The sequence below is a fragment of the Panthera uncia genome, assembly GCF_023721935.1.
Source record: "Panthera uncia isolate 11264 chromosome C1 unlocalized genomic scaffold, Puncia_PCG_1.0 HiC_scaffold_4, whole genome shotgun sequence".
NCBI classification, from domain to species: domain Eukaryota; kingdom Metazoa; phylum Chordata; class Mammalia; order Carnivora; family Felidae; genus Panthera; species Panthera uncia.
In genome coordinates, this window is record NW_026057585.1 from 71,971,938 (window position 1) to 71,989,011 (window position 17,074).

At 41.1% G+C, this 17,074-nt stretch overlaps 1 protein-coding gene across 8 annotated transcripts in view; it reads right to left on the minus strand.

The window, feature by feature from the left end:
• The window catches only part of CCDC30 (coiled-coil domain containing 30), a 131,588-nt gene that overhangs the window by 22,582 nt on the left and 91,932 nt on the right, over positions 1 to 17,074 (minus strand). For all 8 annotated transcript variants that reach the window (XM_049617366.1, XM_049617364.1, XM_049617365.1 and 5 more), the window contains 2 exons: positions 8,412 to 8,577; positions 7,459 to 7,571 (listed from right to left, as the gene is read on the minus strand). In XM_049617366.1, coding sequence (XP_049473323.1) covers positions 7,459 to 7,571; positions 8,412 to 8,577 — 279 coding nt within the window. The remainder of the gene's footprint in view (positions 1 to 7,458; positions 7,572 to 8,411; positions 8,578 to 17,074) is intronic.

The window sequence follows — 17,074 nt, forward strand, 5'->3', positions numbered from 1 at the left end:
CAGTTCTCAGGGATCCTCCCTTGAGATGCCTTTTCAATCCAGTGGAGACAATTTGCAGTTCTCAGGGATCCTCCCTTGAGATGCCTTTTCAATCCAGTGGAGACAATTTGCAGTTCTCAGGGATCCTCCCTTGAGATGCCTTTTCAATCCAGTGGAGACAATTTGCATTGCAAAATTTAGGAAAGGACTGATCTCCCATAACACTGCATTGGCCTTACTAGGATCTAGCCGTTAGATCTCTTCTGCAGGAAATCTGGCAAATGGATAGAGGTACCCTAGGTCCAGGCATTCACGGCTCTAAATCAGGACCCAGACGAAAAGTCCTCTTACAGAATGCATTTGCCTAAATGTGTTTGGTTAGTAAACTCCCTCCTGACATACTGGATGTCTAAACAGGCCTCCTCCTGATAGAACTAAGTCGCTGGAGGAAACCCAGGCCATCCCTAATGAAGGGGACACTTGACTCTCTCTGTGTTCTCCTGCTAATAGATGTGAGGGCCTCTCCTTCATTCATTTCCTGGGTTAATGGCTATAATTGGAACTAACTGTGGTTAGTCTACCTAGGGACGGGGACTTTAAGGAATATTCCCAAGCAGCTGCCGAAACTCCATTTGTTTCGAGGAAACAAATGTCTGCCTTCTCCTACCTGACATGGACTCCATATTTCCACTTTGGAAACAAAACAAAACAAAACAAAAAACCTGGTGCCTGCTCATCTGTCCAAGTGGACAGGCTTTAGGACCAATTAGACCTCTCTCTCTCTCTCTCTCTGCCCTCTGGAATTTTATCTGCCTTCAGGCCTCTGGGTAGAACCTCACCTCTTCAGCCTTCCCCTCCTCCTCCTCCTATTTCTGCACCACCTTGGGTGCAGCCTGCACAACCATCATTAGTGCCTCAGGCACCATTGGCTCCTCCTCCCACCCTCTAAGTCAAGGAGTAAAGGACACCCCCTTGGGCTCCCCACTTCATATTCCCCGCTGATGTTCCGGGTAAAAACTAAAAACAGGGAACAAATTGATTGACTTTTAAGTGGATGCAGGGGTAACATTTTTGGTATTTAAACGAATTTAAGTTTGCTGGTTTGAGATAAACCTGTTTATCAGCATTAAATATAAAACTTTTTTTTATTCTATCTAGGTTTGCTGAAGGTCAAATAAGCTCAGGTTACCTCTAAAATTTGTTAGCAAGAAGATGACTTAAAATAATGGTTAATTTTGTCTGTCTTGAAGTTTTCAGCAGTAATTGTTAAGATAAGGACTGGAAATACATTTTTGTGGAAGGTAAAAGAAAGTAATTTTGTCCTAAATGAGAATGGCTGTTTGGAGAGAAATGGTTTGGAACAAAATCTGATGGCAAAGGAAAGTTGTAGAAGGTTTGTGAAGGAAAATCTCTGGAAAGGAATTTCATGTGTGGTTAGGATGCGCTAAGGTTGCAACGAATGGATTTTAAAAGTACACTGGTATAAGGTTAAAATTCTGCTTTTCTCTCTGCTCAAAACACAAAAGTTTTCTTGGATTGTTGATCTGCTCTTGATAAAAAAAATAATATGCAAAATTTTTCTCTCTGGTCTGCCGGAGAAAACCAAAGCTTTGGGTTTCCTCTTTATCAAGTCTTTGATTACTTCAAGTTAAAACTTCTCAATGTGAAAGGAGCTAAGTTCTGCTAACAACTATATAACCCTACATATTTGCCTTTGGAATCTCTCAGTGCCACCTTGGTTAAATGAATAAATAAAATTTGTAATGAGCAGTAATCCTGTTTAAGTTGTGCTCTGTAACTTTCTAAGGTTTTAACAAACTTCCCAAGATTTAAATTGTAAATGAAGTCTTTTTGACCAGTTAGGCCTTTTTTTGGTATGTGAAGTTACTTGGAAAACACTGTCATTCATGGTAAACCTTAGGTTGTGTTGCATGGGTAAGTGCATGGGTAAATGCATGGGTAAATGCTCCAATATAAATGCAAATCCTGATGTTTTAATATGTTTTGGTAATAAGGTCGGCACTTGCTATGCCGATTATTGAAGTGTTATGTGTCCCAAAAATAACCGAATTTCCTTGTCAATTGCATCTTATTTTTAATTAAAAAAAATTTTTTTTAACGTTTATTTATTTATTTTTTTTGAGACAGAGAGAGACAGAGCATGAACGGGGAAGGGTCAGAGAGAGAGGGAGGCACAGAATCCGAAACAGGCTCCAGGCTCGAACTCAGAGACCGCGAGATCATGACCCGAGCTGAAGTCGGACGTTCAACCGACTGAGCCACCCAGGCGCCCCTGTCAATTGCATCTTAATGAACTCTATTAGATTGTTACCAATGTCCGTTTCTGAGATTTTGTCATTTATAGTTATTTGTTCTGATGCATATAAGAAAACATGTTTCATCTTCAAGGAGACTTATACAAAGAACTCTTAGGACACGTACAGGCATTTGACATCTTTAAGATTAATATTAAGATGGGTAAGAATTTTCAGAACTAAAAAGTTGCATTGAAACAGAAGAAGAATTAGTAACATGGGACTAAATGAACTGAAAAAGATGGTTATCGTTTTGCAGCTCTTGTTTTGAAGTATTGCCGGTTCTCTAACATTTGCTCTTCCAGATTAAGGAAACTTTCTCAAGATATCCGTGATATACAGAAATGTCATAAAGTATTTATTTGTGTACAAAGTATTTAACTTTTCTCTCTGCCTAAACCCTCTCAAATTCAAAAGCTCTCAGTGAGCATTCTTCTGTGGCCATCATACTTGTTTGCCTAAGTGTGGTAGAGCCCCTCCCTAAGGAATGTGGTGAAAACCTCAAGACCAGGGAAGGCAACCTGGCTATGTGCACGTGCGCAACATTCCTCATGACTCTGTAACATAGACCGCCCATTCAGACTGTAGGTTACCATATGTGGGAGACAAAGGAGCAAAAATTATACAAAAGGCAACCCTCTCCTGCCCCCCACGGTGCTCAGGGCTCAGCCTTTTGGGTCTTAGCCCGCTGAGCCTGTGCTGGCACAAATAAAACTGCTTCCTGTAAAGAAAAGCCTTGGTGTCCCGTCTCCACGTGTATGTCTCACTGCTACATAAGTTCAATAAGAATCTGTTCTCCTTGGAACAGGACACCATTGGAAATATTGGTAATTTTACCAAGGCTTTAACTGGAATGTCATATTTGAGAGACATGCATAGACTCAGTTATGACCATACAGTTAAAAGGAACTAAGGTTGACTTTATGACACATGCAGCCATAAAGCTCCTTGGCTAAGTTCCCAGCAGCCTAACCAGGTGAGTAAAGAATGTCAATTCCTGGCGGGTGCAGGAACCTCGGGATATCTTTGGCACCTTGTGAAGAGGAATTCGCCCAAATCTACAGGTGTCGCAGGCATGTCTGACAGCAAGTACTTGGCTTGGCTTCTGGCCTGGAGAGGCTACTAAAAAGTTCAATCTGGAGATTCCTTCTAAAAAGTTCCAGCAAAGTAAAATTTAAAAGATATATATGATCAATAACTGTTCTTGCTGAACTTCTGTAAATAATTAGGCCAAGTTTAAAACTGGACTTGTTCTACAAACAAATTGGTTTCCATTTGGCTGTCTTTGGAAATGAGGGTTTTTAGAGGTTTCAATAACAGGTTTCAATAACACACCTTTACGGATGTTAAATTCTAGTTCTGATCGTCTTAAATGTTGTTTGCCTAAACTAGACAACTTGAGGTAAACTTCAGAAAAATTGTCATAATACCACAGGTATGGACAATCTTCTTGTTTGTTATTCTGTGCTGATAATAACAAAACCCCAGGGGCATATGATTATCTAAACAACTGGAAAATGGGATGGATTCCCCAAAGATTGTATGAAAAGACTTTTCTCCCTGTAGACCTATCAATAGATAAAGACTATAGTCCTTTATTAAATTATTCACTTTATTAAGTTATTCACTTGAATTATCCAGGTTAATTCATAAATCTCTTAAGTGGATATGCAAACCATAGTCTCCCTAAACCTGATCTGACATTTACTAGAAACCCACCCCATCCATATAAACCCAGGAGACCTGGTAAATTGAAAGTCCAATACAGTAGGGAATTTAACTCCAAAATAAAAGGTCCCCTACGGGGTCATATCATATACTCCCACTGAAGTAAAATTAGAGGGGCACTCTTTACGGGCTCCTATATCTAAAATAAAACCTGTACCTCCTTCAGAAAACCAATGAGCAAACTAATGTGCCTTCTTATTCTTGTAAACCCGTGGAAGACCTCAAACTTTTGCTCAAACTTCTCTTATGATGGTTGTACCTTTCTTTTTCATTCTCCTTTCCCCAATTTATACTAACAATTCCTTCTTAAAATGGGCCATTCAAAAGGATCACAAGAGACATCTGAATTACAAATCAGAAAAACCCATCTGATTCCTGCTGCCTGTTCCCACTCCCATTGGAGGATGCTTCAAGCCTGACATCTAAAAATCTCACTGGTAGCACTGGTAAACACTGGGTTTGTAATTTGCTCTAACCATTAACCTGTATTTTTCTTGTTTCTATAAAAGTACCTTTTATTGATTGACTAATTGCTTACTAAACAAAACAGAGTCTATATGATGGTTAAACACCACCTGTTACACAGTTAAAGCCTTCAATGACTCTCAATAACATTATGCATAGAGCAGTTCTACCAAATAGAATAGTATTAGATGTCTTAACTGCTGCACAAGGTGAAACTTGTACTCTCATAAAAACAAAATGCTGTGTATACATTCCAGATGACCACAAAAATATTTCCGGATTTCTAACTGACATGAATACTTGAATTGGTGCTTGAAACAATCCCTCTCTTCCCTTTAATGATTGGTTAAATTTCTGGACTGGAGGATTTTTGTCAACTACCAAAGGACTTTTATTTGGGCTAATCTTTCTAGTTATTCTAATCATGTTTTACTGTTTTCTGCCATGTCTCTCTGCCTGGTTCTAAGACTCCATCACTGCAATAACTTCAAGCCAACAGATGATCCTTTCTACTCAGGAAGGTTCACACACATTGTCCACCTTGGATTCAGCTGCCTCTGTCTTTTGTAACTCCCCTATACCTTCCCCAACTGAACAATATTGACCCATATAGGTAGGGACATTTCTACACCCCTACTCAGCAGGAAGAAGCTACAGAAGACGAGACCTTCCACTTTCAACAACCTTAAAGATTTAAGGGTCAAAATTTTTCAGTGGGGAGCATGGGGCAAGCTGGGGGTAAAGTACAGGCTAACAGCAACCCCCCACCCCCGCAGGTAGGACATGTATGATAGTCCTTGGACACTCCCAGCTATCCCAAAACAGGAAAGGACAAAAAACAAATAGTCTCTACCAGTTTACAACAAAAAGGCAATCTCATCAATGGTCAAAAGTCCAGGAACTCCCTCCGGTCTTAATGATAATGCTTTGCTAAAGAGATAAACAACTTTAGCTTGACAATATCTAGGCTTCCAGTAAGTCTTTAGCATGTGAAAGTCTCTTTGGAAACTTCCTCTTGACTTTATCTTTCCCAGACTCTATAAAAGGGTCACCTCCACACTTGCAGTAGAGAGCTCTTCCTGCCCATGGGTCCTGTCCCTGTGCTTTAATAAAATCACCTTTTTTGCATCAAAAAAAAAAAAAAAGAGGAAGAGAATATAAAATTTTATCCAAGCTATGATAGTAAAGTCATAAAACTATGTTTAAATGACAGAGACTAGGAGTAAACACAGAAAGGATTCTGGGTAAGCAATTTCTACACATATTAGATTCAGGATCAACTCACTTGTCAAGAATTGTGGCATTTTATATGCCCTAGACCTAACACTTCATTCTTTCAACTCCCTCTAATACCAAGGCAAGATGTGGAAAGAGCCCTATATAGGTTATTCACTTTTTTTTTTTAAGTTATTTATTTATTTATTTATTTATTCATTCATTCAGAGAGTGAGCAGGGCAGGGCAGGAGCAGAGAAGAGAGAGAGGAGAGAGAGAATCCCAAGCAGGCTCTGCACTCTCAGTGCAGAGTCCAAAGCTGGGCTTGAACTCACAAACTGTGAGGCCAGGACCTGAGCTGAAATCAAGAGTCTGTCACTGAACCAACTCAGCCACCCAGGTGCCCCTAAAGAGCTTATTAGACGACTGAGTTCTAGCTTTAGGTTTGTAAGCAGCATGAACTGAACCACACATACTGAACCACAACCTCCCCTGACCATGGTTTCTACATTTTTCAGTATTATGATGATCAAAGCAAGGTAAGGGATACCAGTGACTCTAAAAACACTCTGCTCTACAGCAGTAAACAGGGGTTTTTAAATCATTCTCATCAATGTGATAATTACGCAGGTAAGAACACAAGAGAATAAGAAATTTCAGCCTAATGGAAGGAATAGAGCAGAAGACTACAGAGCTGGTAGGAGAAAGGTGGATCACGGAAAAACAATGAACAATAACTAGATATGATAATAGCTGTGTGCTAAACACTGTTCTAAGTAAGTGCTTTATATATAGTGATTTACTTAATTCTCAAAACAACTTTCTGAGGTAAGTGCTGTTATTTTACCCATTTTAAAGATGAGGGACCTCAGGCACAGAAAGGTTACATAACTCACCCAAGGTCGCACAGCTAGTTTCTGGAAGAACCAGGATTTGTTCCCAGGCAATATGGCTCCAGAGTCCATATTCTGAACTACTCTGCTACATTCCAGAGAGGAGGAGAGTGGGAGGAATCTGGTGGAATGATGAGCAGTGAATGGCAGAAAGAGAAGGAAGTTCAGAAACACATTTTTTATTGAGCACCTACTATATAATCAGAACTATGGATAAAAAGATGAATAAGACCATGGCCCATGCCCTTGAAAAGCCTACAGTCTGGTGAGGAAGACAGGTAGTAACTCACACTATTTCAAGACAAAGTGGCAAGCTCTGAAATAAGTACAAAGAGGCATGTGCAAAGGGCTAAGAGGAGGATACAAAGAATGAGTACTTCACCCAGCCCAGGCTGGTGGGGTCAAGAAAGGCTTCTTGGAGAGGTGCCCAGGTGGCTCAGTCGGTTAAGCGTCCGACTTCGGCTCAGGTCATGATCTCACGGTTCATGATTTTGAGCTCCACATCAGGCTCCGTGCTGACAGCTCAGAGCCTGGAGCCTGCTTCAGATTCTGTGTCTCCCTCTCTCTCTGCCCCTCCCCCACTCGTGCTCTGTCTCACGCTGTCTCTCAAAAATAAATAAACGTAAGAAAGAAAGAAAGAAAGAAAGAAAGAAAGAAAGAAAGAAAGAAAGAAAGAAAGGTGGGCTTCTTGGACAAGGTGACTCCTAGTCTAAGAATTAGGATTTGAAATGAAGAGTTGAAATGGGGAGGGGGTGGTCCAGACTGAGCAAAGTATGTGAAGGGGAATAAAAGCATGAAGGCAAATGAAAAGGGTGTATTTGGGAAAAGGCATGAAATCCCTTTCCAGAACTTTTTTTTGTTTACCTCATATGGGCATCCATCTGCTTCAGAAGTTGCGCATATTCTTTACGCAGTGCTTCCTTCTCTTGCTGCAACTTGGACAGCTTTTCCGACAGTTCTCCGTTGCTCTTGAGATGCTGAAAAAACAAATTTTTTTTAAATGAGACCATTCTGTGCTGTAAGGTTGGAAGTCTGAAAACTACATTTCCCAGACCTTCTTGATAGCAGAGTTCCAGCTTAGTTTCTGGGAATGAGACGCACTTGAACACAGTTTGGAAAGCACAGGGGGAGGAAAGCCCACCGTTCTCCTCTAGCACTAGCAGGTGGGTGAAGGGGCCGCCAGCAGATGGGACCTTTCCAGGGGTTTCAGAGAGTGTTCCTGCAAATCTCCCATTCTGGTGCTGCAGCAGTTGGTTTCCCTAGGATTTTCTTTTCCTTTCCTTCCTTCCTTCCTTCCTTCCTTCCTTCCTTCCTTCCTTCCTTCCAATGTTTTATTTTTGAGAGAGAGAGAGAGAGAGAGAGAGAGAGAGAGAGAGCGTGCGAGCATGAGCAGGGGAGGGGCGGAGAGAGAGGACAGAGGATATGAAGCGGGCTCTGCACTGACAGCAGAGAGCCCTGTGTGGGGCTTGAACTCACAAACTGTGAGATCATGACCTGAGCCAGAGTCAGACACTCAACCAACGGAGCCACCCGGGCGCCCCTCCCTGGGATTTCTGAACTGGGGTTATTAAAGGCCAGCAGCATTTCTTTCTGACCTTCTCCTCACCCTTACATCTCCCTTCCAACAGTTTGTAAGCATGTGATTCCCTGTGTTAAACCCATTCTTGCTTGAAATACCTAGAGTAGTTTCTGCTTTCCCGATAAACCTAAGGGGTGAAATGCTAGGCACTCATTACTAGCTATTATTAGCTATGATTAGATCACTCGGGTCTATGGAAACAGGAAAACTGAGAAAGTATGTTTATTTACTTTCTTACCTCATCCGATTTTTCTTTCTTGTTTTCCAAGTATTTTTTAAGTTTGGCCTCCTGTTGCTGAATTCTGGATTGTTGCTGAGAACTGGTTATTTCCAGTTGATTCCCTTTATCTTGTAAGATTCTCACTTGCTTTTGTAGCTCATTTACATTCTGATCTATGAGTTTCCTGAGGGCAATTAATGTACATTAAATCATACCGGATTTATGAAATTCTTTGACCTAAAATTGTTATACCATCACAAGGGATTTTATTAGTTCAATGAGGTCGGGTATGTGTCCATAAAATAAAGAGACTGACACAGGGGACCTCCTTTGTGAGGCTTTTCTCAATTCTCTCTCTCATTCATCAAAAAAACAAAACAAAACAAAAAAAACCCACCCCTCTGAAAAAGAAAATAACTCCCCTTATTTCACAGAAGAAGCTGTGGCAACAGAGAGTTTTAATTAACTTGCTAGGACAAGATGGAGGTGGGGCTCTAACCCTGAATCCTCTTTTATTTCTACTCATCCTCACTGCTTTACAAGTTGAGTCCCTTGATTTTCTTGGTTCAATATAGGGTTGTAAGTTACAAACACTACTGATACTAATGCACACATGTTAACGCTGCAGGAGCTGAATCATAAATGAGCCTGTGTTTGATGAGGAAATTCACCCCTTTTCAAAAGGGCCAAAAGTACTTAACTCCTTCAGAGGGAATCTCATCAGACTATAGTTGTGGAAGATTTCCGACAAGGCTCTTTGGATCTAGGAGATTACCCAGAAGAATATGATGAGGATGCTGAGGTAGCACTTACATGCTGGGTCATTAAAGTACTGAGACGGGACAAGCGCTCCCTTTCTCTAACTTCAGTTTTCTGAAAAAAACGATGGTTTACTGGCAAAGATTGATATTTGAGACATGGGACTCCTCACTCTCAACCTCCAGCGCTTCCAGCTCCTGTCATGGTTCCCGATATTAAGTGCAGGCTTACAGGCTCTCTAAGCTGAACTTCTCCCATTCACATCCACCCCTGCACCAGCACCACCCCCTTCACCTGTTTCATCATTATAAACCTGAGCAATTCCCAGCTATTACTGTCCACTTCTTTTTGGTTCCATTCTTTCTTTATTATTCTTTTTCTTTAATTTTATTTTTTATTTTTTAAAATTTACATCCAAATGAGTTAGCATATAGTGCAACAATGATTTCAGGAATAGATTCTTTAGTGCCCCTTACCCACTTAGCCCATCCGCCCTCCCACAACCCCTCCAGTAACCCTCAGTTTGTTCTCCATATTTATGAGTCTCTTCTGTTTTGTCCCCCTCCCTGTTATATTATTTTTGTTTTCCTTCCCTTATGTTCATCTGTTTTGTCTCTTAAAGACCTCATATGAGTGAAGTCATATGATTTTTGTCTTTCTCTGACTGATTTCACTTAGCATAAGACCCTCCAGTTCCATCCACGTGGTTGCAATGGCAAGATTTCATTCTTTTTGATTGCCGAGTAATACTCCATTGTGTGTGTGTGTGTGTGTGTGTGTGTGTATATATATATATATATATATATATATATATATATATACACATTTTCTTTATCCATTCATCCATTGATGGACATTTGGGCTCTTTCCATACTTTGGCTATTGTTGATAGTGCTGCTATAAACATAGGGGTGCATGTGTCCTTTCAAAACAGCACACCTGTATCCCGTGGATAAATACCTAGTAGTGCAATTGCTGGGTCATAGGGTAGTTCTATTTTTAGTTTTTTGAGGAACCTCCATACTGTTTTCCAGAGTGGCTGCACCAGCTTGCCTTCCCATTTTTGGTTCCATTCTGAATTTCTGATCAAGGGGCCAGACTAAGAGAAAAGCTTTGGGGCTGAAAGGGAAATTTTAAACTGCTAGAATTAAAGAAAGTTGAGTTACCTCAATAGAATTTAGGAGTTGGAAAACGGCATTGAAATATAGGAAGTCAACATTTAAAGAGCAACTCATAAATATGTTAGAAATTAACTCCTATATTACATATAGCTTGAACAAAGACTAACAAATAAACCAGCTATGCCAATGAGTGAAATTAAGAAAGCTCTCTGCTCCTCCCCACTCGACAGATGGCCACATTTCCTGGTACAGTGCCAGCTGCATCCCCCAGATATGGTGGTGATGGTTAGAGTAAACAAAGGTGGCCCTACCCTATTGTGCACCTGGTCACCAGGGCTGCTTTTAACTATGGCAAAGTGGATACTGTCAACATCAATGCCCCTTCATTGACCTCAACTACATGGTCTACACGTTCCACTATGATTCCACCCATGGCAAATTTCATGGCGCAATCAAGGCTGAGAATGGGAAGCTTGTCATCAGTGGAAAGCCCATCACCATCTTCTTTTTTAAAAAAATCTTAATGTTTATTTTATTTTTGAGAGATAGAGGGAGAGAGAGAGACAGAGCATGGGTGGGAGAGGGGCAGAGAGAGAGAGAGAGAGAGGGAAACATAAAATCCAAAGCAGGCTCCAGGCTCTGAGCTATCAGCACAGAGCCTGATGTGGGGCTCAAACCCACAAACTGTGAGATCAAGTCCTGAGCTGAAGTTGGACATTTAACTGACTGAGCCACCCAGGCATCCGCAATCTCCATCATCTAGGAGCAAGATCCCGCCAACATCAAATAGGGTAATGTTGGTGCTGAGTATGTTGTGGAGTCCACTGGGGTCTTCACCACCCTGGAGAAGGCTGGGGCTCACTTGAAGGGTGGGGTCAAGAGGGTCATCATCTCTGCCCCTTCTCCTGATGACCCCATGTTTGTGATGGGCATGAACCATGAGAAGGTCGACAATTCCCTCAAGATTGTCAGCAATGCCTCCTCCACCACAAATCACTTGGCCTTTCTGGCCAAGGTCATCCATGACGACGTTAGGCATTGTGGAGGGACTTATGATCATAGTCCATGCCATCACTGCCCTTTGGAAGACCACGGACAGCCCCTCTGGGAAGCTGTGGTGTGATGGCCGTGGGCTGCCCAGAACATCATCCCTACTTCTACTGGTGCCACCAAGGCTGCAGGCAATGTCATCCCAGCTGAGTGAAAGCTCACTGGCATGGCCTTCTGTGTCCCTACCCATAATGCATCAGTTGTGGATCTGACCTGCCACCTGGAGAAAGCTGCCAAATATGACAATATCAAGAAGGTGGTGAAGCAGGTATTGGAGGGTCCCCTCAAGGGCATTCAGGGCTACACTGAGGACCAGCTTGTCTCCTGCAACTTTAACAGTGACACCCACTCTTCCATCTTCGATGCTGGGGCTGGCATTGCTCTTAGTGACGAATTTGTCAAGCTCATTTCCTGGTATGACAATGAATTTGACTACACCACCTGGGTGGCAGACCTTAGGGTCCACATGGCCTCCAAGGAGTAAGAGCCTCTTGGACCACCAGTCCCAGCGAGAGCAAGAGGAAGGACTGTTGGGGAGTCATTGCCCCAATGCATCCCTTAACACACTGAGAATCATTTGACCTCCACAGTTTCTATCCTAGACCTCCTGAAGAAGGGGAGGGACTTGGGGAACCCTACCTTGTCATTACCATCAATAACATATACTATACCCAGCCAAAAAAGGAAAAAGAAATTAAGAAATCAGTGGATTGATAAAACTCTCTGTCTCCCCAATAGCCTTAACCTCTCTTTCAATCTATCCCTTATATAGCAATCAGAGTGGTCCTTCTAAACCACAATCTCATCATATCATGTAGTCCAAACACTTCAATATGGCTTGTGAGCTAGCTTACCCTTCTAGCCTCTTTCTCTTGCCCTCTCTCTACCCCCAAGCATTTTGCTCCAGGCAAAATGAGCTTTTTTTCACTTCCTGAAATAAGTCATCCTCTACACTTATTCCTTCCTTGCAACTCCTTTTCCTTATCTTCCTCTTCCAGACCTTCCTTTCCCTAATATTCTCTTTTAGCCATCCATCCCAAATACCTCTCACTCAGCTCGAATAGCTTTCTTTGAGGAAGGCTTTCTTGAGTTCCCCAGCCCAGACGAGGTGTCTCTGCTATGCACTATCACAGCATCCTAAGCCTCCCTTTGTATACGACTTATCATCAAGTCTATGTACAAGGATATTTGTTACATCATTATTTGTAACAGCAAAAATATCTAAAAAGCATTTCACATAAATTATAATATATCTGTGTTACAGAATGCCACACAACTGTTTACAATAATATTATGGAACTAAAAATCGATAACAGAAAGATAGCTGGAAAATCCTCAAATATTTGGAGATTAAACAACATACTTCTAAATAATACATGTCAAGTCTTGAGAGAAGTTTTAAAAATATTATGAATTATATATATTTTACATGAAAATGAAAATACAACTTACAAAATTTGTGAGAGGAAACAAAAGCTGTGCTTAGAGGGAAACTTAACAGCATTAAATGCAAATATTATAAAAGAAAAGATCAAAAATCAATAATTTAAGCTTCCATGTTAGGAAACTAGAGAAAGAAGATCAATATAATCCTGAAGAAAGCAGAAGAAGTAACAAAAATCAGAGCAGAAAGTCGTGAAATTGAACACAGGAAAACAATAGAGAAATACAATGAAACTGGTTCTTTGAAAAGATCAATGAAATTGACAAACCGCTAGCCAGGCTAATCAAGAAACAAAGAAGGCACAATTTACTAACGTCAGAAATGAAAGAGGAACCATCACAACTGATCCTATGGACATTAAAAGGACAACAAAGGAATATTTTGAACAATTCTATGCCTACACATTTTTACAAAATTTTTGTTTTAATGTTTTTCTTTATTTTTGAGACAGAGAGAGACAGAGCATGAGCAGGGGAGGGGCAGAGAAAGAGGGAGACACAGAATCCCAAGCAGGCTCCAGGCTCTGAGCTGTCAGCACAGAGCCTGACGCGCGGCTCGAACCCATGGACTGTGAGATCATGACCTGAGCTGAAGTTGGATGCTTAACTGACTGAGTCACCCAGGCACCCCTCTATGCCTACACATCTGATAACTTGTATGACATGGACTGATTCATTGAAAGACACAATCTAACAGCTCTTACACAAGGAGAAATAGATATTCTGAATAGGCCTATACCTATTAAAGAAATTAAATCAATATTTAATAACTTTCCAAAAATAGAGCAGTAAGCCCGGGTGATTTCACTGGTGAATTCAACCAAACATTTATTTCTATTTATTTATTTATTAAAAAAAATTTTTTTTTAACATTTATTCAGTTTTTGAGAGACAGAGAGAGACAGAGCATAAATGGGGGAGGGGCAGAGAGGGAGGGAGACACAGAATCGGAAGCAGGCTCCGGGCTCTGAACTGACAGCGTAGAGCCTGACGCGGGTTCAAAGTCACGGACCACGAGGTCATGACCTGAGCTGAAGTCGGATACTTAACCAACGGAGCCGCCCAGGTGCCCCATCAACCAAACGTTTAAAGAAGAAATAATGTTGGGGCACCTGGGTGGCTCCATCTGTTAAGCTCCTGACTCTTGATTTTGGCCCAGGTGATGATCTTACAGTTTGTGATATTGAGCCCTGCGTCAGGCTCCGCTCTGACAGTGTGGAGCCTGCTTGAGATTCTCTCTCTCTCCTCTCTCTGCCCCCCATCCCTGCTCACACTTGCACTTTCTCGCTCTCAAAAAATAAATAAGTGAACATTTTTAAAAAGGAGGAGGAGGAGGAGGAGGAAAAGGAATGATAGCAATTCTTTATAATCTCTTCCAGAAAAAGCAAAGAAGAGGGGACACTTACTCAATTCTATGACACCAGCATCACCCTAATACCAAAACCAGATCTAGACCTTACAGGAAACAAAAGCTGTGGACCAGTGTCTTCCATGAACATGTCCAAGGTTCTTTATGTGGCTTGTTAGGTCCAGCAGGACCCAGGTCAAGCTTACCTTTCTCGCCTCCTTTTCTCGCTACTTCCCTCATCCCCAAACATTTTGTTCTGGCAAAAATGAACATTTCTCATTTTACTGAAGATGATGATGGCAATAGTAACAAAAATAACATAAAATATTGCAAGAATAATAACAGCACCTTTTTTTTTTAAATTTTTTTTTTTTAACATTTATTTTTGAGACAGAGAGAGACAGAGCATGAACATGGGAGGGGCAGAGAGAGAGGGAGACACAGAATCTGAAACAGGCTCCAGGCTCTGAGCGGTCAGCACAGAGCCCGACGCGGGGCTCGAACCCACGGACCATGAGATCATGACCTGAGCCGAAGTCGGCCGCCTAACCGACTGAGCCACCCAGGCGCCCCAACAGCACCTTTTTAGTTGTGGCTGGTAATGTGTCAGCTTGGCTAGGCATGACCTCCGTGTATGTTTCTATTAGAGTGGGCTACAAGACGTATAGTTTACTGGTGCAGGGGATGGAGGGCGGAAGTGAAGCACTTTGGATTTTACACTTGGAAAGTCGGACCAAGTGCTTTTGTAGCTCATCCCCATCACCAGGTATCTGCTGCTCACCTCTGCATGAGGCAACAGCCAGGCCTGCAACTTCTCCACCTTCCCTCGGGTCCTCCTTCACCTTCCCCAGCTCCTGGGCCAGGTGTCCGTTTAGGTCCTTGATGAGGGGGCCATCTTCTCCTGCAGGACGCCTACTTTATCAGGTTTGGAGGTAGGGAGAACTGACATGGGTTCATCCTGTGCTCATAGGTTTAGCTTGACATTGCTCTCCCTCCTGTGGTACCCATCTTCACTTCCTGAGTGGACTTCAAGCTCCAGCATAAGACGAATGAAGACAGCCTTACAGGCTGTGTAGCCCTGCTCACAACTGCATGAGAGACCAAACCCCTGGGGCGCCGGGGTGGCTCAGTCAGTTGAGCTTCTGACTCTTGATTTCTGAGCAGGTCATGATCCCAGGGTTGTGGGATCAAGGCCCCCATAGGGCTCTGTGCTGAATGTGGAAACTGCATGAGATCCTCTCTTTCTCCCTTTGCCCCTCTCCCCAGCTTGTGCGTGCTCTCTCTCTTAAAAAAAAAAAAAAGAGCAAATCCCCATACCAAATCTCTTACTAAACATATATTTCTCCTACTAGTTCTATTCTGATTGAACCTGGACTGATACAAGTGCTTACTATGTGCCCTATACTGATAATATAAGCCAACCAACCACTTACAACTCATTCAATCTGCACAGTGATCTTACGAAGTTGGTACAGACAGGCACTGAAAAGATAAACTTGTCTAAGATTTTGTAGCTCTTAAGTGGCTAAAAGTTTGCCCATGTAATATTGTTAGGTGAAAAAGGCAAATTCCAAAGCAATATAATTTAAATGGCTCAACTTATGTTAACAAAATAAGAACAACAAAAAATATGTGCATATGCATAGAAAAAATCTGATCACTTGAAGTGGTTACTGCCAAAGAACAGAAATCTGAAGGATTTATGCTTTTTATTTTATATAGCTCTTTAATAATTTAATTTCATATAAGTAGTTATAATTACAATTGTACTTGCTAGAATTTATTCCAAGGAAGTAGTAAAGGATGTGCACAAAAATTTGACTACAAGGATAAAATATTGTATCGTTTATTATAGCAAGAAACTGGGAAAAATGTAAATATCCAGCATTAACGGATTAAATTCATTATGATACATTGTGAAAATAATGTTCTAGAAGATTTAAAAGAAGACAAATAGAACAGTGAAAAAAGTAGGTTATAATCTAAATATCTAAATTGGAGTTGCTTTCCTCCAGGTTTTGAAACAATGTATACTATATTATTCTTTTTGTAGAGAAGAATTTCCCTACCCTACAGTATTCCATTTTCTTATAGCTAGCTTAAATATTACTTCAACATATTTCATCTCAGCCAGTCTTCACAGAAGATGCATAGAGCTGGTATTACTAATCCCCCTTTAGACACAAAAAACCTAGTTTCGGGAAAGTTAAATAGCCTTTTTCCTTGTTCAATTCTCGAATTACATCTTTTGTCCCTTTTTAAAAAATGTTTTTCTTTGAGTTATTTTTTAATTGTGTTATTTTACTTATAGTTGACACACAATATTACATGAGTTTTAGGTGTACAACATAGCAACATAGTGATTCAACAAGTTTATACATTATGCTGTTCTCACCAAAAGTGTAGCTACAGTCTGTCATCATACAATGCGATCACAATACCATTGACTATATTCCTTACGCTGCTTTATTCCTATGATTTATCCATCCCATAACTGGAAGCCTTTATCTCCCACACCCCTTCACCCATTTTGCCCATGTCCCTACCCCCTTTCCCTCTGGCAATCCTCAATTTGTTCTCTGTATTTATAGGTCCAATTTTGCTTTTTGTTTGCTCATTTGTTTTTTTTAGATTTCACATATGAGTGAAGTCATATGGTATTTCTCTTTCTCAGTCTGATTTATTTCACTTAGCATAATACACTCCAGGTCCATCCAATTTGTTGCAATGGCACGATCGGATCCTTTTTTATGACTGCATAATATTCCGTTATGTATGGTACACACACACATCACATCACATCCTCCTTACCCATTTGTCTACTAACGGGCATGTAGGTTGCTTCCATATCTTGGCTATTATAAATAATGCTGCAATAAACATAGGAATGTGTGTATCTTTTCAAATTAATGTTTTTTCATTTTCTTTGGGTAAATACCCAGTAGTAGAATTATTGGATC